Source organism: Alosa sapidissima, chromosome 20 (assembly GCF_018492685.1).
Source record: "Alosa sapidissima isolate fAloSap1 chromosome 20, fAloSap1.pri, whole genome shotgun sequence".
NCBI classification, from domain to species: domain Eukaryota; kingdom Metazoa; phylum Chordata; class Actinopteri; order Clupeiformes; family Clupeidae; genus Alosa; species Alosa sapidissima.
Genome location: NC_055976.1, coordinates 28,970,242 through 28,991,093, shown reverse-complemented (window position 1 = coordinate 28,991,093; position 20,852 = coordinate 28,970,242). Strand labels below are relative to the sequence as shown.

At 45.6% G+C, this 20,852-nt stretch overlaps 1 protein-coding gene across 3 annotated transcripts; it reads right to left on the bottom strand.

The window, feature by feature from the left end:
* Window positions 1-406: 406 nt before the first annotated feature.
* Window positions 407-19,511, bottom strand: sltm (SAFB-like, transcription modulator). 3 transcript variants are annotated; one of them, XM_042075245.1, is made up of 20 exons: window positions 19,310-19,511; window positions 18,272-18,359; window positions 18,110-18,165; window positions 17,929-17,956; window positions 16,104-16,638; window positions 15,330-15,373; window positions 13,245-13,357; window positions 12,767-12,916; window positions 12,276-12,391; window positions 11,658-11,830; window positions 10,769-10,863; window positions 8,257-8,310; window positions 6,982-7,127; window positions 6,448-6,628; window positions 6,188-6,312; window positions 5,803-5,973; window positions 5,217-5,567; window positions 1,763-1,904; window positions 1,404-1,573; window positions 407-977 (listed from the first exon to the last, which is right to left on the bottom strand). In XM_042075245.1, the coding sequence occupies exons 1-20, from the start codon at window positions 19,475-19,477 to the stop codon at window positions 869-871; spliced, it is 3,015 nt and encodes a 1,004-aa protein (XP_041931179.1). In that variant the 5' UTR covers window positions 19,478-19,511; the 3' UTR covers window positions 407-868. The 3 variants fall into 3 exon arrangements, with proteins under 3 accessions (XP_041931179.1, XP_041931180.1, XP_041931178.1); XM_042075246.1 differs by having other exon boundaries at window positions 6,982-7,130; window positions 11,667-11,830; XM_042075244.1 differs by having other exon boundaries at window positions 6,982-7,130; window positions 19,310-19,510.
* Window positions 19,512-20,852: the final 1,341 nt, after the last annotated feature.

Sequence of the window (20,852 nt, the reverse complement as noted above, 5' to 3'; positions counted from 1 at the left end):
TTAAAACTTACAGCACTTCTATTGTAACCTGTGTCCAGGCTGTCTTTCTCTCCCTCTCTCTCTCGGTGTCTGTGTCCTACTTTTTGCTAATATATTTTTTTGCCAGTAACACAAAAAACAGCAGCCATGTCTTTACTTTTGGGCTCTGGTAGACGGTTTAGAATTCTTGAGTTACAGCATAATGGGAGTCATTAGCTGTTCCCCACAAAAATGAAAGTGAGTGTGTGTGTGTGTGCCCAACAAACACATATCCCTTCACTTTGTACTACGTTTCCCCCACCATCAGCGGTGGACTGTGGGATCAATCCCAGAATCCACTGCTGGTCATGGTGGAAGAGTCAGCTCTGAGGAGGTGAAAGGGCAGCTGGACATGAGGGGGACCAGAGAAGCACAAAAAGGTCAAAGGTTACAATTTCAATAGTTTATTTTCAACTCCCAAGTGTGTCCAAAAAGCAGCGCATGGAGACAGCTCAGCAGAACGAGGGTAGGAACACACACACACACACACACAGGGATAAGTTGGCAACCACACACATGTCCGTTAGGGAACTAGAACTGTACAGACTTCATCCCGGGGTGGGGGGGGTAAGGAAAGTGCACTGGAGTTGACATCACATCACAGCAGAATAGATGGGAGTTCTCTACTTACAAGGCATCTTGCCTCTACAGTTATCTTTTTTTTTTTAAAAAACAAACAAAACAAAAAAAAAACAAGCAAGTCTGTACAGGAACCTACTGCCCAAAATCCAACTGTAAAAACATCAAAATACCCATCTTTAAGGAAAAAAGTAAAAGGTTCTTCAGTTTGTAAAAAAGGATCTGTTTTTGTGGAACAGGTGAAGTTCAACGTTGGGGTCGGTAGAAACTTCTAGAACCGGCGGGGTGCTCCTTTGAAGGACTTGAAGCCGCCAACGTTACCAGGGGACAGGGAAGAGTTGGTGATCTGCACAATCCGATTCATGCCACTGGAGGAATGACTGCAGACACACACATGCACACACACAACACACGTGTAAGCAACACTCACATGTTGAAGTAGTCAGATATAGACTAGAGAGCATTACATCAGGTTTCTCTACTCCATTTCAACAAAGTAAAGTTCTACTGTTTAACAGAAAGTAAAAGATCTGAGTCAGGAGTACTGCAACCAGGCTCCTGAGCCAGAGGTCTGTCTGTACATATGGGGTGAGACGCCATGCCAGAGCGTGTGTGTACCTGGTGTAGGGGGGCATCAGGCCGGGCCTCGTGTGTGTGTGTGTGTGTACACCTGGAGTGAGGGGCTATCATGCCAGGCCTTGTGTGTGTGTACCTGGAATGAGGGGCCATCATGCCGGGCCTTGTGTGTGAGTGTACCTGGAATGAGGGGCCATCATGCCAGGCCTTGTGTGTGTTTGTGTGCATACCTGGAATGAGGGGCCATCATGCCGGGCCTTGTGTGTGTGTCGGCCATCCTGCGGCCGTCGCTGAAGCTGGAGGAGTGACCTCCGCCGTGAGAGGCTCCACCCCACTCCTTCCTGGGGCCGGGCTCTCGTCCATGACGCTCAACCACCACCTGCCGACTGCCACCAAAGTGCTGTTGAACACACACACACACAATCAGTGCTCCAGCAACTCATACGCATTAGCTGTTGTTTCAAAGATACATATCCTTTCCAATGAACTGCTAGAGGTAAAGAGCCGCAAATATAATGCCTTTCTGTGGATCTTTACCAGTGGTGAGGCAAGCGCCTGTGTGTGTGTGTGTGTGTGTGTGTGTGCATACCTGGTCTCCCATCACCATGGGTGCGCTGGAGTCTCTGCTGCTGAAGCTACTCCTGCCTCTGGTGGCTGAGGAGGCTCCTCTGATGGGCGGGCCGCTGGGACCATCTCTGTCTGAGCGCTCTGGACGCATCCGCACCGCTCCACTGGAATACAACACAAACGTCATTACATCCAGACCGCTCCACTGGAATACAACACAAACGTCATTACATCCGCACCGCTCCACTGGAATACAACACAAACGTCATTACATCCGCACCGCTCCACTGGAATACAACACAAACGTCATGTCATATGGACCGCTCCACTGGAATACAACACAAACGTCATTACATCCGCACCGCTCCACTGGAATACAACACAAACGTCATGTCATATGGACCGCTCCACTGGAATACAACACAAACGTCATGTCATATGGACTAGTGCTGGGCGGTATACCGGTTCACACCGTAAACCGGTGTATATTTTCGTTATGATATGAATTTTTAATATACCGCCATACCGGTGTATTTGATTAGGCTACACAAAGTTTGGAACGCTGCGCCGCGTGACAGTGTTTCAGACGGGACTTTTTTCACACGCACGGTGCGACTGCGAGGCAGGCATATTGAGGGTAAACACAAAACACCATAAGTTGTTCCCCTGAAGTATGACCCTTAAGGCTTAATTTAGCCTTAGGTAAGGGGTTTATTTAAGGGTGTTGCACAGAATACCTTAAATTGTTTCTTTAGTTAAGGAAAAAACGTTACATGATACTGCGTTGAAAGGGATTTACAGTCACGAAAATTCTATTGAGATTGTTCAACAGCTGTAACTAGCTGGCTAGTAGGTGATGTCGTTAGTTAGCAACCCACCGAACACAGTGAAGTTTAATGATCTCATCATTCATCTCACCTTAAGAATATTCGCTGAAATTATCCAGGTAGCAAGTAAAGCATGTTATAGACATGAACTGAGCAATTCTAGCTGGCTAGTTAGAAATGATCCTGACTCATCAGTGCACCAAAACGAACTTTTTTGTTAATGTTTTGCCTAGCGAACCGAACCGAAGCTCATGGCAGGCTAACAAGACATCTACATCCACATGAAATTAACGTTAGCCTACCACTAACGTCATGCAAACCACACAATAACAATAAGGCACGTTTCTGATAGGCCTATTTGACAGTAGGGTTGGGTATCGTTTGGGTTTTATCCGATACCGGTGCTAAATCGATACTTTTAAAACGGTGCCGGTGCCGAAACGGTGCCTGAACCGGTACTTTGTTTTTAAAATGTTTTAAATTAAAATAGTCTAAAGCATGAATTGCTTTTTTTATTGATAAGACAAATTTGAACATGAAATTGAACTGTTATATTTACTATCAATATCTCATTGCTCCTACGAATAATACATTTAAATGTTAAAACAGCTTGCCACGCATGCACACACAATGGTAAGCTCTGCTTTCAAGTTTACCCAGTGTAGGCGGTTTGCCATAAGGTATGTTAAAACCGCTTGCCATAGAACTGCCAGGTCATGGACAACGGCATTTGCAAGCAAGATAATCTAACAGGGACTCTACTTTCCAGTTAATTCAGTGTGTTCCCAAATGCTTCAAGAAATGTCATGTCTTAACCCATAACACGCAATAGTTTTTAACATGTTAGGCTACATGTCGGTGTTGAAGTGTTTAGATTCCCAGCGCTAGCCTAGTAGGCATTTTAACAGCAACTATGCGCTAAAACCAGTCAGCTGAGTTTAATTAGCGATAACGTAGGCTACTGGAGATGGTTTCGTAGCCTCTTTGACAGCTCAATGACATCAGGTATGTAACCTTCATATTTATGTTTTTGCCAGCTAACTTTTAACATGATCTTCATATTCATTGTGATGCTATATGGGCCTCATGCACATGAAAGATTAATATCATGCCATCATGTTGTTTATAACACACCGTGAAATAAAGTTCTCACCTTACAACTTTGCTGATAACATTTCAAATAAATGCCAGTTAGCACATTAGCAAGGATATTGTGTAACATATAGGCTACTGTTGATGTTGTTTCATAGCCTTTTGCTTGTAGTTAGGCCCACTGCTAGATTTTGACAGGAGCTCGCAATATCGCTTTAAAGTAAGCTACCTGGGCTCACGCAAGCTGTCAAACACTGTCTACTTGTGTATGGTGCACCCCTCTGGTTTATACATCCAGTGTTTATGTTAGCTAACTGTATCTGAATGTGTTGCTATCAGAGCAAGACATTAGAGATGGCGCATGACATGCAGTGATGCCTCGTGTATAAAAAAAAAAAAAAAAAAAAAAAAAAAAAAAAAAAAAAACGCTATTTAAGCACCGAAATGAGGCACCGAAATCCACGTTGTTATTCGATGCAGTTACTACCGTTTGCGTCGGCACCGGTGCCATATTAGAACCGTGTTTCGGTGCCCAACCCTATTTGACAGAGTAGGCCTAAGCATATTAGCAGAGAGGTTTTATTTTAAATTGTATAATTTTCAAAAAAGTATAATTATTGCAAGTTGCACTACTTTTTGTATTGGTTTTATACGTTTTATTGGTTATATACGATGTTTGTGAAATTTGCACAGTAAAAGTTCTGTATTTTGACTGCAATTGTCTTTGCATTCTGATTAGATTCTTCATTAGAATCATGAGTGGCTCTTTGTAAACAGCATCATTTTCTGGGGCCATGCAAAACATCATTACCACTAGTGTGGCGTTATTCTACATCATAACAGTAAAACAGACCTTCCTTAGTCAATGTACTGCAGCAATTCCTCTCTCAACCTGTAGAAAATGCTGAACATCTGATTATGCACGATAAAAAAAAAATACCGTCATATACCGTGAAACGGTAATTTTGAAAAATACAGTGATATACATTTTTGGTCATACCGCCCAGCACTAATATGGACCGCTCCACTGGAATACAACACAAACGTCATTTCATACGGACCGCTCCACTGTAAAAATCAAGTTTTTAACCTTAACATGCCTGTATGATGTTGGCTGTTACAAGACATATGAGCTAGATAACCAGTCAATATCATTGCGGAGGATTTCTGGTTTGGATCTACAGTCGACCAATCACAGCTTAAGTATGCAAAGTGTGTCTAAAGCCAAATGTCAACTGCGCCATTAGCTGGGGGTTGCACCATCTTTATAGACCTCTGATGTCCACCTAAAACAAGGCCCCAAAGCTGCAATCTTTGCCCATATAAGGACATTTGGATTATATGGGCAAAGATGGCAGCTTTGGGGCCTATTTGTAGGCGAGGTCCATTACCACAGGGTGCCCCCCCCCCACACACACACAAACACTCAACCCCACACACACACACACACACACAAACACAAACAAGCGCATACATAAGCACCCTGGACAGCCGCAGCCCCACTGTTGGCTCATCCATGAGCACTTCAGAGGGCCATTCCCACAGGAGTGCTCTTACCGCAGGTCTCCCTTGTTGGAGCTCATTCCTCCGTCGCTCTTCCAGCTGGAGTGTGTGTGCGTGTGCGTGTGCGCGTGCGCGTGCGATGGCTCTCGTGGGGAACGGGTGTGGGACAGGTTGGGCGGGGGCGGTGCCCGACCCGGGGCCGGCCGGTCAGGGAGTGTGACGGTGCGTCGCTGGTCGCCGCGGCGATCGCCATCCCGCATCTCGGCACGCTGGGGAGGAGGGGGTGGCGGCTCCTGACGCCTCACGGGGTCAAAGGTCTTAGGGTAGCGGTCGAACCCAGAGCCCTCACGCCGTTGCGCAGGGCGACTCTTCTTGGCGTCAGAGTCGCTGTCAAAGCGCCCGCGTCTGCAGGGGAGGGGCACAACAGTTACACACACACTCGAACAATAAATAAATAAATAAATAAATAAATAAATAAATAAATGTAAAATCCCACTCAGACCAGGTTCATATAAATTAAATTATCCAAGACAATACATAATAACTACTGTTACTCTAATGTTGTAAGTCACTCTGAATAAAAGCATCAGCTACATAACCCACCTCCCGCACACAGAGAAACACCCGTCTGGGGACGTACCTGTCAAAGGTGTTGGCCTGGGAAGCAGAGGATTCTGGGTAGCGATTGCGGTCACGCGGTGTGAAATCGTTGAAGCGGTTCTGCTGGCGGTTGTAGTCGGAACCCTGATTCATCCGCCCTTCCGGCTCTGGGGGAACCTTCTTACTGCCGTTCCAGTACGGGTCATCCCTCCTGAACGAACACACACACACACACACACACACACGTGTCAAACTTATAGATCATGAGCTGGCTAGACCAATGGTCAACAGCTACACTGGCTGCAACAATAGCCACCCACTGCACTCATAGGTCAAATGCCGTAGAATCTAAATAACCCACAGAGCTGCCACCTGCTCTTTGCTGAAAAGAGTGAGTGTGAGCGTGTGTGTGTGTGTGTGTGTACCTGTTGTCCACATCTCTGCTCCTCTTCAGGTTGTTTCTCTTCTCCTGCTCATAACGCAGCTGCTCCTGCTGTCTCCTCAACTCCTCCCGCTCACGGGCCAGACGCTCCGCCTCCTTGCGCCGCTCCTACACACACACACACACACACACACACACACACATTACAATTTCTGTGTACTGAAGACATCTATGAGACAAGATGTCTCTGTGTGTGCGTGAGTATAAGTGAGTGTGTGTGTGTGTGTGAGTGTGTGCGTGTACCTGTTCGATGCGGATGCGCTCCCTCTCGAGGCGCTCCCTCTCCATGCGCTCGCGCTCCAGTTTCTGCCGCTCCACCTCCAGGCGCTGCCGCTCCCTCATCAGGTTCTCCCGCTCCTCGCGCTCACGCAGCAGACGCACGCGCTCACGCTCCCGACGCTCACGCTCCGCCATCTCACGCCGCCTGCCACGCACGCACACACACACACACACACACACACACTCGTCAGGTACCAGCATCTCAGTGTGGAGTGGGGATGAGGTGTGAGAGGTAGGTCTGTCTGTCTGTGTGTGTGTGTGTGTGTGTGTGTGTGTGTGTGTGTGTGTGTTTGGCAAATACTATACTGTGCACACACACACGTCAATTTTGAGATATTAAGTCCAACTTTTGAGATACTAAATCAGAATTTTGTCAGATAATCATAATTAGAATTAATCATGACATAAAGCATCCCAAAAATTTGATATAGCATCTTCAACATGTGGTAGCCTATACGGTGCGCGCGTGTGTGTGTGTGTGTGTGTGTGTGTGTGTACCTGCGCAGCTCCATGGCCCGGTGGAAGCGCTCGAGCCGGACGAGCCTCTCCCTCATCTTCTGCTCCTTCATCTTATCAAAGGGCAGGATGTCCTTACTGCCCACCTTCCCCGGGAACACGCGCCCCTTGTGCTTCATCAGATCCATCTGCTGTGGGCGCACACACACACACACACACACTCAGGGAACATGTACGAGACACTGCACAACATATGCTGTAGATGCAGGGAGGGAGTGTGGTCTTAGTCAGAGCTACAGCTCAGCATACAAAAAGTGAGAGACTCCACACCCACCCACCCACCCACCCACCCACACACAGACACACACACACACTTTAGCTAGCCAGAACACTGGTGAGTGCACGCTTTCAAGCATACAAAGGGTAAACGTTTACCATTAAAGGAACAAGCTACCTTTTATGAAATTGGGTTATTCACCATCTCCCCTAGAGTTAAATAAGTGAGCAAGCTAAACCATTTTTGTCTACATGCATGCATTGTCTTAGTCCGGCAGTGCCCCCGCTGTCTTAGTCCGGCAGTGGCCCCGCTAACTAGCTTAGCACAGTGAATGGAATCTCTTGTTGTGAGTAAAAGTGAGCCAACAACAAAACAACAATCCCTAATGACTTCCTGTGGCCTGCATATTCCCAATGGCAATGCAGATTAGGACGAGGCGATTTCCTAGGCAGATATTGACTTGGGGAACAGGCAAAGCACTGCTACTTGAGTACTTGTTTTAGGGGAGAGCAGCACCTTAAAATCAACAGCAGGCTCACAGTGAAGCATCACACAGGCTGCTTCTTTGCCCTCGCTAATGCCACACAGATAAAACTGGGTGGTTAGAGGTAGTAGTCTTTTAAATCCAAAACTGAGGAAATGGACCTAACTTGACCACGTGACCTCTTCAGACACAAATTGGGATAAGAACATTTACACTACATTTACATGTTTTGTTCTGGAACTCAAATGAGCCCATCATTGTGGGTTATCCCACATCAGTTCTATGTAAACAGAGTTATCTGTGATCGGCATGTATAGCTAGCGACAGAAATGTGTCAACAATTTGCTCCATAAAACTCCACATAGTTGAACTCCAATTAGTTCTGTTGAGCCAAACTCATTTGCCTATGTCTATGAGGAGTCCATGTGGATAAGGACATCAGGTCATATTTTCATATAAATGGCATGTCCATGTGAAGCCGTAGGGAGTGAGCCTGCTGTTAACATGGGGTGCAGTACAGAGGGGTTTAAGGGGGGTATACGGTGGCACAAATCACCTCGGGGGGGATGAACCATCTGGGCCGACGGCCGGCCATGTTGGGGAAGCCAGGCTGAAGCAGAGAAGAAAAGAGACAGGAGTTAAAACAACCCAAACAACCCATATAACCCATACAACCCATACAAACCATATAACCCATACAACCCAAACAACCCGTACCACCCGTACCACCCAAACAACCCATATAACCCATACAACCCATACAACCCATACAACCCATATAACCCATACAACCCATACCACCCATACCACCCAAACAACCCGTACCACCCATACCACCCATACAACCCATACAACCCATACCACCCATACCACCCATACCACCCATACAACCCATACCACCCATACCACCCATACAACCCATACAACCCATACCACCCGCTTACAGCAGGGACACACACACACACACACACACACACCCATACCACCCGCTTACAGCAGACACACACACACACACACACCCATACAACCCATACCACCCGCTTACAGCAGGGACACACACACACACACACCCCCATACCAATCATACAACCCATACCACCCATACAACCCATACCACCCGCTTACAGCAGGGACACACACACACACACACACACACACCCATACCACCCGCTTACAGCAGACACACACACACACACACACCCATACAACCCATACCACCCGCTTACAGCAGGGACACACACACACACACACCCCCATACCAATCATACAACCCATACCACCCATACAACCCATACCACCCGCTTACAGCAGGGACACACACACACACACACACACCCATACCAATCATACCACCCGCTTACAGCAGGGACACACACACACACACACACACACACCCATACAACCCATACCACCCGCTTACAGCAGACACAGACACACACACACACACACACACACACACAACCCATACCACCCGCTTACAGCAGACACACACACACACACACACACACCCATACAACCCATACCACCCGCTTACAGCAGGGACACACACACCCATACCAATCATACAACCCATACCACCCATACAACCCATACCACCCGCTTACAGCAGTGACACACACACACACACACACACACACACCATACTACCCGCTTACAGCAGGGACACACACACACACACCATACTACCCGCTTACAGCAGTGACACACACACACACACCATACTACCCGCTTACAGCAGTGACACACACACACACACCATACTACCCGCTTACAGCAGTGACACACACACACACACACACACACACACCCATACAACCCGCTTACAGCAGGGACACACACACACACCATACTACCCGCTTACAGCAGTGACACACACACACACACACACACCATACTACCCGCTTACAGCAGTGACACACACACACGCCAAAACAACCCATACCACCCGCTTACAGCAATGACACACACACACACACACCACCCGCTTACAGAAGTGACACACACACACACCAAAACAACCCATACCACCCGCTTACAGCAGTGACACACACACACACACCAAAACAACCCATACCACCCGCTTACAGCAATGACACACACACGCACACAACCCGCTTACAGAAGTGACACACACACACACACACCAAAACAACCCATACCACCCGCTTACAGCAATGACACACACACACACACACACACACAATACCACCCGCTTACAGCAGTGACACACACACACACACACCACACCACCCGCTTACAGCAGTGACACACATGCACACACACACACACCAAAACAACCCATACATCGCGCTTACAGCAGTGACACACACCAACCCATACAACCCACTTACAGCAGGGACACACACCAAAACAAACCATACCACCAGCTTACAGCAGGGACACACACACACACACACACCATACCACCCACTTACAGCAGTGACACACACACACATACACACACCCACACCATACCACCCACTTACAGCAGTGACACACACACACAAACACACCAAAACCACCCGCTTACAGCAGTGACACACACACACACCAACCCATACAACCCGCTTACAGCAGTGACACACACACACACACACCATACCACCCACTTACAGCAGTGACACACACACACATACACACACCCACACCATACCACCCACTTACAGCAGTGACACACACACACAAACACACCAAAACCACCCGCTTACAGCAGTGACACACACACACACCAACCCATACAACCCGCTTACAGCAGTGACACACACACACACACACCAAAACAACCCATACCACCCGCTTACAGCAGTGACACACACACACACCAAAGTCGTTAAATACCATGACGGAAGAGGAGTCAACGTAAAAAACAACCTCCACCAACTGCTTCCCACACAGGCACCCTCTTTAGCAAGTATAAAGTCCCAGTCATGATGGAAGGACGGGTATGACCTACCACCCCCACCCCAAGCATGAATACAAAGAGATAACATGGTTTAAATAACCTCTACCACCCGCTTACAGCACACACTTTGAGACTGTAAGAGTGGGTGTTGGTGCTGTGTGTGTACCTTCTCGAAGCGTCCACGTCTCATGGGCGGCCTCATGTTGAAGTTCTCTCCTTTGGCCTGGTCAATCACCAGCAGCTTACTTGGGCTCTTGTCTCCTACACAGACACACACAGACATACATTTAGACGACATACGGTTACAACATGTGTACAAATGGCAAAAGTGCAGGGTTGTAATGCTGCAATCCATTTGTATTGTACCGCCCGAGTTGTAACGTGACGTAATTGCCTGGCCTGTAGCACTATAGCGAAAGAACATGGACGCCACCAGGGCAGCAGCTGTCTCGGTAGTGCTGGGCGCTTGCCTAGAACACGAGAGCAAGCTTGTGGCTCATCTAAACAAGCTACGGGATGATTTACACTTGCATTCATATTCCAGCTTCATCACACTTACAATTTTATTTTCAACAAGTGCTGTGCGTTTCTCTCGAGCCACGAGGGGGGCAGTAGCTATTGCTATTGTTAGCTACATTAGCTTCTTTAGCAAACCAGCTGGAAAACAAAACTTTGTTTTTGAAAACATTGTATTGCACGCACAGCAATGCATAAATTGGTGACTGGATTAAAGCAGCAATGTAAATCAAGTGTGTAAGAGCATTTAAAATCGACCGACGTAATACAAATACAAAGAAAATACATCTCAACTTCATCAATTACGGGCACAGCCATCTTTGTTCGTCAACTTGTACGGTTCCTTTTGTTTGTCAACTCGCTCGGTGTACTCTTAGGAGCCCCGAGGTAGACCGTTGACATTACGACCAAAACGGGGGGTGTCTCGGTAAAATGTCACGAGACAGCTGGGAGATTTACATTTTCCAACTGGTAAAGTTGATACTGGAACACAGCATAAATACCCTGTGACTGCTCTGGAGGTGAAGACACACGCTCACCATCTTTACCGTGCTTCTTCTTGTCGTCCTTCTTGGAGGCGTCTGCTGTGGAGCTGGAGGAGGGGGCGTCCGATTTGCCACTCTTGGAGTCCTGCTTCTTGGAGACGTCCTTTCCGTCCTTCTCAGACGGCTTGTCAGACTTCTTCTCGTCTTTCTTGGCAGAAGTCTGGGTCCTGCAGAGAGTGAACAAACAAACAAAAAGTGAAAGTTTATAAAAAGAAATGAAATTATTATTATTATTATTATTATTATTATAATAATAATAATAATAATAATAATAATGAGACACCCTGTTTGGTCAACGGTTCCATTTCATTGTCCTATCCATGACTAACTTCAAGTTCAAAGATAAATAGATTCATACGCTATTAAAGTATCGACTGCAGCAGATACCACAGAAATAAAAACTACTCCAGACCGACTAAATCTAACCTCCGTAAATATTTTATCTTATTGGCATCATATTTTTTTGTAATCAAGTTGTTTATTTGGCCAGTCAATCTAGCCCAAAAAGACAAAAAAATTGCCATATTTTTTTTGTGACGAGTGAGTGTAGTAGGGTGCCAGCTTACTTGCTGGTGGAGTGTGACGAGTGAGTGTAGTAGGGTGCCAGCTTACTTGCTGGTGGTCTTGGTGCTGGTGGGAGTGCGCTTGTCTCCGGAGGTTTTCCCAGAGCTGTTCTTGTCTTCGCCCTCTTTCTTGAAGGACTCCTTCTTGAACGGATCACTCTTCACCTGGAGGAAAGATGAAGCACTAATTAACTACCACATCTAACAAGTCAAGTTCTTTAACTGACTGCACTCTAGCCTTGTATTGGACAGACATTCATATTTCCATGTACATTTAACTGAACCACTTCACAGAATAACTAACTGGGTAACCACATATTAAGTTCAAAAACTGCATACCATGTGGAAATTAAGTCTAATGCCCTGTCCACATTGTCAATATAGGGTAAATATAAAATTGTATAAATATTCTGACACCGCAAACAATACTGTTGGAAAGTAAGAGAGAAGAGATGTGGAAGTACTCCCTCCATTGGTAAAGTTTAAGAGAGATGTGGAGGTGGTCCCCCCACTGGTAAAGTAAGGCCTGAGCGTGCTCACCCTCTCCACAGAGATCTGCTGCCCGTGCAGCTCAGTGCGATCCAGGTGAGAGATGCACCTGGTCACCTCAGCGCTAGACGACATGGTGACCAGACCATAACACTTGGAGCCAGGACTGCGGGCATTGGTCACCACCTTAGCACTAAATACCTGAGGGATCACACACGCACACACATTTTAATTCTTTATTTGTATTGACAAGCATCATAAAAAGATCCAAACTTATATTTAGGAAACTTTCATTTAACTTTTAGCCACTTAATTTAACAAAGAGTTTAAAGTTGGTCTCTCCAGCACATTTTAATTACGAACATAGGAAGCACCTACATAAGTACAACTAGAGAAATTAACACAGATATTACTGTGAAAGGTTTCCAATATTTACATCTCAGATGCTGTGATTACACATTACACTGACATGCTTTACTTACTGCCAATCTGTTGTATGTTTAAAGGGCAGAGTGGAGCAAGTCCTTACCTTGCCATATTTGCCAAAGAGGTTTTTGAGGTCGGCTGCTTTAGTGTTGGAGGACAGACCGCTCACCCACAGGTTGCGAGTAGAGCTACCTGCTCCACCACCACTGGCTCCACCTAACAAAACCAGTTAAGAGTCACGCTACATTAATACAGCTAAATTAATAAAAGGGTAGACTATTAGCTTGTTGAGTTGAGGTAGCCTACACTTAATGAACAAATATCTGCAAGAAATAGGTTTCAACTGGTTAGAATTTCGATGGTATATTCATTTATTAAGTAGGCGATTACAATTACAAATGAAACCTACATGATGCAACCAAGGGCCTGCAGGGATAAATGTTACGGTACGCACACCCATCAACAACAGCCCCCCGCCACAACGAAACATCCGAAGGGTTGCAGTATTAATGTTTGTCCGCTTCCCAAGTGAAAGTTTGTGCATTGGTCAGCTAATTAATAAGTATTTTATTTTAATTCACGCCTAACAGCCTATATTAATTTGGTCAACTTTATACAGCCCTAAAAAGGCTACGGCTGTATGACTTTAAACAGCGTGCGAGTTTTACCATCACTAAAGCATCATTTTACTTCATTCAGCTCCTCTATGTTAACATTTTGACAAGCATACCAATTTACCTCTAATTAGCGTCACAATAGTGCAGCAAAAAAGGCTGCATATGGGTGGGTCCTGTTAACAAACTTCCAGAGGCTGGTGGGTCGAGGGTCCTTCAATTCTAAGGGAAACGCAAGGACTGAGAGGACCGTGTGAGAGCAGGTTCCCGCCTCCTAGGTTTCCCCCCGAACAGCCATAAAGGAAACGGGGCTATTGATGCAACACAGGCATGATACTAAATAATGCTAGCCTCAACACAAGCACCACACTACATAATGCTAGTAACAACACTGGCATCAGACTAGACTAGTATCAACACAGGTACCTCACTGCATAATACTAGCATCAACACAGGCACCACACTAAATAATGCTAGCATCAACACAGGCATCACACTACATAATGCTAGCATCAACACTGGCACCTCACTACATAATGCTAACATCAACACACTGGCACCTCACTACATAATGCTAGCATCAACACACTGGCACCTCACTACATAATGCTAGCATCAACACTGGCACCTCACTAAATAATGCTAGCATCAACACAGGCATCGCACTAAATAATGCTAGCATCAACACAGGCATCGCACTAAATAATGCTAGCATCAACACTGGCACCTCACTACATAATGCTAGCATCAACACTGGCATCACACTACACTAGTATCAACACCGGCACCTCACTACATTATGCTAGCATCAACATCAAGGCATGACATTACATAATGCTAGTGTCAAAGGCATTAGGCTACAAAACATTACACACATTGTGCTACAGAATTCTAGCACTGCACTACACACTGATACAATATGAGTATGACTACATGCATTGCGCTTAAGAACTGTAACATTACACTACAAAACATTATCATCAAGCATGCAACGCTAGCATCACAGGCATCGGGTTATAACATGAATAGTGGCATCGACATGAAGCAAATCAAGATCTAACATCATTCCTTAAGTTAATAAGAAGCAAATCAACCCTTTTATCTGCTGTAAATAAATTCGCCTAACCTACAATGTCTAACAAGTCATCTAAATCTGGATAATATGTCTTCAAGACCATATACCCTGATTTCAAAACAGACAGACCTAAACCAACAATCCAGAGGTGGCCACAAACAGTACTTTCTTTGTTCTTCTGTTCAAAATTATCTGCATGATGGCCTGTAGTTACACAAATTGTGTGTTCAAATTTTTAAACAGTTTTGCCTTGAGTTCCCCACGAACATTTGCGAACGCTCGCAAACAGTTTGAGGAGGTAGTTCTCTGCGAACATACAGTGGAGTTGGAACGAAGAGTTACCGTTAAAATGGAATGTTTTCACCAAAATCGTTAAAATTTTACTGTTCAGAGAAAACATTCACCATGAACGTTTGCAACCATTTACTGAATTTGAACACCTCACCCAATTATGAACGAGGACCGCCAAAAACTACAGACCACAGTGCAAGAGTCTTACCTTTGTCATCTTTTGTTGCCTTCCCATCCTTGTCCTTGGAGGAGCTAGGGGCCACATGTTTCAAAAGTAACACGGAAAAAACATGAAATGAGTACTAGATTATGGAGACATGTTTGGGATTATCAGTTACACCGTGTTAAAGAACATCTGTGAGAAAAAAATATATTTATATTCATAAGGAAATGTGGGCATTTCCGTAGACCCTATTCGCTTTTTAAAAAGGAGAGAGATATGGTCCCCATAGTCTTGACTTCTCCCATAACGGCTTCTTTTCATTTGCTTTTCCACAGGTGTATGGTGTAAGGTGGGGTGGGGGGTCTGGATTTTCTGCCAATTTACATCCCCATGACCAATGCAATCCTCTGGAGTGGGGTCAACTTCAGCCAAAAATCAAAAATTTCACTTCACTTCAAAGGACTCTGACCAACCCTCTGCCATCACATCACATCGGGACTACAGCTCGTTTTAGACCCAGAAAGAGGGGCTCGAAAGGGAATTTTAAAAGGTGCTGGAACTGGATTTTTCTCTGTTCATCTCCTGGATAACGTCACCAATTAACCAACTTCCGAAAAAAGATTAAAAACAAAAATGTGTATATTTAAAAACAAAAAACATAACCAAACAATAGGTATCAGCCAAGTACACCAATCAACTTTTTAATGAAGGAAAAAAATCTTGCCGCTACCCACAATGCTCTGCGGTTCTTAGCGTGTTGGACCTTGGTAGTAGTAGCAGTAGTAGTACCTTTTAAAGAACTGACATAGAAAGACAAACCTCTTAACTTGACCTGCCGCCCCAGTAGATGAGGGGCCTTTCTTCCCAGAATCCTTCTCTTTGTCTCCAGTTTCGGCTTTCTTCGAGGCCTCTCTGCTCTCCTTCTTGCCGGCGTCTTGCTTGAGGCCGTCCTCCTTCTTGCCATCCTTGTGGCCGTCCTTGGCCTCGGCCTTGGCCTCATCCTCAGGGCTCGTCTGGCTAGAGGGCTCCGGCTCGTCCGTGCCCTTCTCGGCCTCCGTATCTGGAAGTTTCACATGTTTACCTGTTTCCAGGAGGTCGTCCCCATCCACATCCAGGGTGATGGCATCTTCGGCCTGGATAGTGACGGATATGTTATCGTCCTCTGCGTCGGGCTCGGGCTCACACTCAGCCTGCAGCTCGGGTTCTGCCTCGGCCTCCGGCTCGGCCTCTTGAGGGCCACCGTCGGCGGGGGCTTCGCTTTCCATCTCCTCTGCGTTATCGGCCTCTGGGAGGCCGTCTTCGCTGAGTAGCGCTTTAGAATTGTCACGAGTACCGTCATCGGTATCAGTAACATCTGAGGGATTTAACAAGGAATAAAACATGGCAAAAAAATAACATTGTTTAACATTCACATTGTGTTTTTCTTTTCTCTTTGTTGCCACTATGTGACCTAGAAGGGATAGAAAGCATGTTTAGGGTTAGATGATCATCGGATGGGAGGGGAGAGGGAAACCACAGGTACACACAGAACAAACATTTCTTCGGTGGAGAACAGTAGTGGTGGTGGAGGTAGAAGGCAGGCAGCGGTAGGGAGGGATAGGAGGAGGGGGTGATCAACCATCTTCACGTCAGGTTAAACCACCTCAATGGGGGAACATCAGCACACTGCACAGCCATGGAGGGCTGCCCTTCTTCCACATCCCTCGTCTCAGTCCAGAGGACTTCACCCGCTGGGAGTGATGGGTAAAACACTCCGCTGGGGGAAGGGGGTTGGCCTCAATCAAAGGGAAAAAAGGTCCAGTGTGTGCAGTCCTGCAGTCCTGTGATGCAGACGGAGCACAGCTGTGCTCCTCTGGCCTCCGCTCTGCAAATGGAGGCCGTCCCATGACTGTCCATGATGCCGTTGTTTCTTCTTTCAATCATTGCTTGGGCCTTCGGAGTGCTCCTTGTGACCTGAAGGTAAGGGGTGTATTGGGGTTGAGGTGGGGTGTGGTGAAGATCCTGAGATCCAGAGAACTGTCCCATGACAGGCAGGTCAAGGCACTAATTCCTCGGGGGAACGTGTAACCTTAGACCTGGAAGTCTGAAGCCGAGGCTGACTGCTCGGTGTCACATCTCCTCAGCAGCAGTCGGCTCAAACGTCAGGGTGGTCATCAAGGGCAGAGGACTCTGCATCAAGGGGTCATCAGACGGTCCACCCATGTCCCCTGCGACATATCGTGCCAGTGGTCTCAGACACATCTGGCCAGCGGTCCACTTGTGTCCAGACGACCCTAGACATTCAGTTCCCCCCTACTTGTCCAAGATGTCTAGATGGTTTGACGAGATGTAGCAAACAAATCTGTTGTGGCCTTGGAAGGCCTGAAGGCATCAGTCCTCTCTGTGAGCTTCAGGGTGAGTATTATTGCTGCACCCCACTATCCAGTGTAGCAACATCAGCTTTGTGTGAAGTGCTGACGAGTGTGAAGAGTCCCTTTAAGGGAGCAAGATGGGTCCTGACAAAGCAGTGACTTGTCGATCCGCACCACAAAATGACATTAGCATCAAAGCCATTGGGGATAAAGGGCATTTAGACACAGAGAGGTCAACCTGAAAGTCTAAAATCACGTGTTACCATAAACACAACAGATACTCAAAACCATACCTTTCTCAGACTCTTCCTCTTCTGTCTCCTGTGAGAAAAATGAATGGAAAGAAATTCAACACAAATTCAAAACACATCATATGCCTAACCTAACTGAACTAGGAAATCATGGCATCGGACCTAGGGTTAAAGGAAACGGTAACAAACTGACTAAATAATCATCATGTGTAGTGTGGTTCACCTTGCAGAAGGATTCCTCCTCTGTAGGGTTGTCTGTGTCCGAGTCTACTTTCTTTCCTGTTCAAAAGATTGCATGGCTTACTTATCATAAGGCACTTTCTATGAATATAGATATTAGGCTGACATTTAATTAAAAACAGTTAATGTGGCTGATGTCTCTCACCTTTGGTTTTTGCACCCTTGCGGGTTGGGGTATCAACTGAGATGGGGATTTCAATATTGTCGGGATCGCCCCCTTCATCCTCAATTGCCTGTGGATAAGCAGACAACCATTTTAATTGTTTTTTGAAATCAAATACCTCCAGTTTATATTCATACTGTATTTTGAAAACCTGCGAACACTATACTATTGTGCCTAACGTTTTGTCTGACAGAGATGCCGTTGCCGACTTTACGGTTTGACGTCCAGTTGTCTAGCTGCTACTTATGTACCTGACCCCCGAATTAGCGAATTCAATTCACAGTTTTGGCGTATTCATGGTTCACGTGAACGTCAGGTAACTTTAACGTTAACGGGTTGCAGGTTAGCTATGCTAACATTATTAATGATTCGAACAAACAACTTAGGTCATCGCATCAAAACATAACGTGGTAAGGTTAAAATTCTAAATTAGTATAAGTTACTTCAGATATGCCATTTTTGGTCTGGTTGGTTAACATTAACGTGAGAAGCCGACAGTTTTCAACTTTGAGAAAATAATAATAATAATAATAATAATAATAATAATAATAAAAAAATATACAACAAAACGTTTATTTACATCATACATTCCATGCAGACATTCCGTAATCAAAAGCATGTGAAGACAAGGAACGCTGTGGGCTTGTGACTGGAACACAGCAGCTAACCTTGAATGGCTTAACGTTACTAGCCATTTTGCCATTCAGCAGTCTAGGGCAGCGAGCTAATCAGCATTCCGGACTTCCATTTTAACGACCAGCTAACACCAGCTACTGTTAACGTCGTACAGATTGCTAGTCTGTGGCTACATTGAAATTATAAGTTGATGTGTCAAAATATGTACAGCTTAGTCAAAAAAGAATAGCATGCAACATAAAATGTTCAAGATGACCTTATTAAGATTAACACACGGCGCACAAGAGTTGTGCAGCAACAGCAAAGATGCTAACCAGTTAGCAAAACACTTTGCAACATTAGCCAAGCATGCTAGATAGCGTTGCTACAACGTGTTACCATTACCTGCTTCAATCTGGCGATAAGAACATTTTTCACGCCAGTGACATCTAAATTCCTGCGCTTGAGCTCTGTTTTTAGATCAATAACACGCAAATCCACAATTTTCTTCGACTCGACTGAAATGGCACCCGACGCCATTTTAGCTATCGCTACCGCCGCGACAGCGAGCATCACAGCTTCGCAAGCACAATGGAGAATGCAAACAAATAATAACCCGGATGTGGAGGCACATGTTACGTAGTCGATGACGTTCCCATGTTTCTTTATCCCCTCAAATCCTGGCGCAGGATTTATCATCTTCATTTAGAATAAAATTAACCATTACATTATATAAAGACAGGTTGAATCTTATCCATCCCGTAACTAAGGTGTGTGAACATAATCAAGGTGAAATGTTCCATTTGACCCTGAGTGGTAGGTAGCCCATCTTCGATCCAACAGAAATAGTTGTAAGAACAATGATAACCAAACTAAAATAAAACAGAGCCACAACCACATCTCGTCATCCAGAGGGTGCTGAGGGACAGACACACATCAGGTCTGCAGACCTGCATGACAACCGGGCCAGGCTGGTTTCCACATCTGAACCTCTATGTAGGCTACAGGGGCTCTAGGGGCCATGCTTCTGTGCCTATCTGAATGGGGTGGGCACAAGTTGGCTCAGACAGGAAGGCTACAGCACTGTCCACTGTAGGGGCCCACCTGCTGGTGACTTCGACTGGCCCTTGAGCAAGGCACTTAACCCCGAGTTGCTCTGGGGAGAATGGCTCTTGTAATATTATTGACATAAGTCACTTTAGATAAAAGTGTCTGCTAAATTAGTCAATGTAATCCTCATTGTTATGATTAGGCTCTACAGAACTCAGCCCCTCCAAGAAACAGACAACCAATCCAATGGCTGGCCTGTGCAGACACATTGTTATGCATGTTTGTATAGTAGTTGTACAAGATGACATTTAAGGAAAAAGAAAGATTTCATCACAAGGTTAAAGGAGAATGCCGTAATTTGTTTTTACATAGATTACATATGGGGGCATGAACATAAGGGCTCATGAACATGCCCCCACAGTGTAGCACTGTAGCTGCCTAGCTCCAGAGCCGGACAGTAACGGAGTACATTTACTTAAGTACAATTTTGAGGGATCTGTACTTTACTCGAGTATCATTTTTGGGAGTACTCATGACTTTACTCAAGTACATTTGAGAGGCAAATATTGTACTCTTTACTCCACTAAATTTCTATCCATAACCGTGAGTACCCATTACTTCTTCTAAAAAAAAAACCTCAATTTGTTGTTTCCCTCTCAAACGTGATTGGATTGTGCAGGCGCCACTGATTGGGACAGCCTCAGCAATCACCTTTAGCTTTCCGCCAAAGGCAACTCCATGGTCAGATTTAGATAAGAGACGAAACCATGGACGAAACAATGGATGAAGACACAGCAGGTCCATCCCGGGAATGTGCCAACCTGTCGCCCCACCTCGCCAGACTATTTCAATTTTCTGAACAAGTTAATAATAGTTTTCGCTTCAAGTGTTTCAATTA

What these genes read in the sequence shown, in the direction of transcription:
- sltm (XM_042075244.1), bottom strand. Translation starts at nt 19,477, where the DNA reads ATGCTCGCTGTCGCGGCGGTAGCGATAGCTAAAATGGCGTCGGGTGCC. An exon ending in AGCAGATCTCTGTGGAGAGG is followed by an intron (nt 12,392 to 12,766) that starts GTGAGCACGCTC and finishes TCTTTCCTCCAG; the next exon opens with GTGAAGAGTGATCCGTTCAA. An exon ending in CAGGCCAACACCTTTGACAG is followed by an intron (nt 5,568 to 5,802) that starts GTACGTCCCCAG and finishes CCTCCCCTGCAG; the next exon opens with ACGCGGGCGCTTTGACAGCG.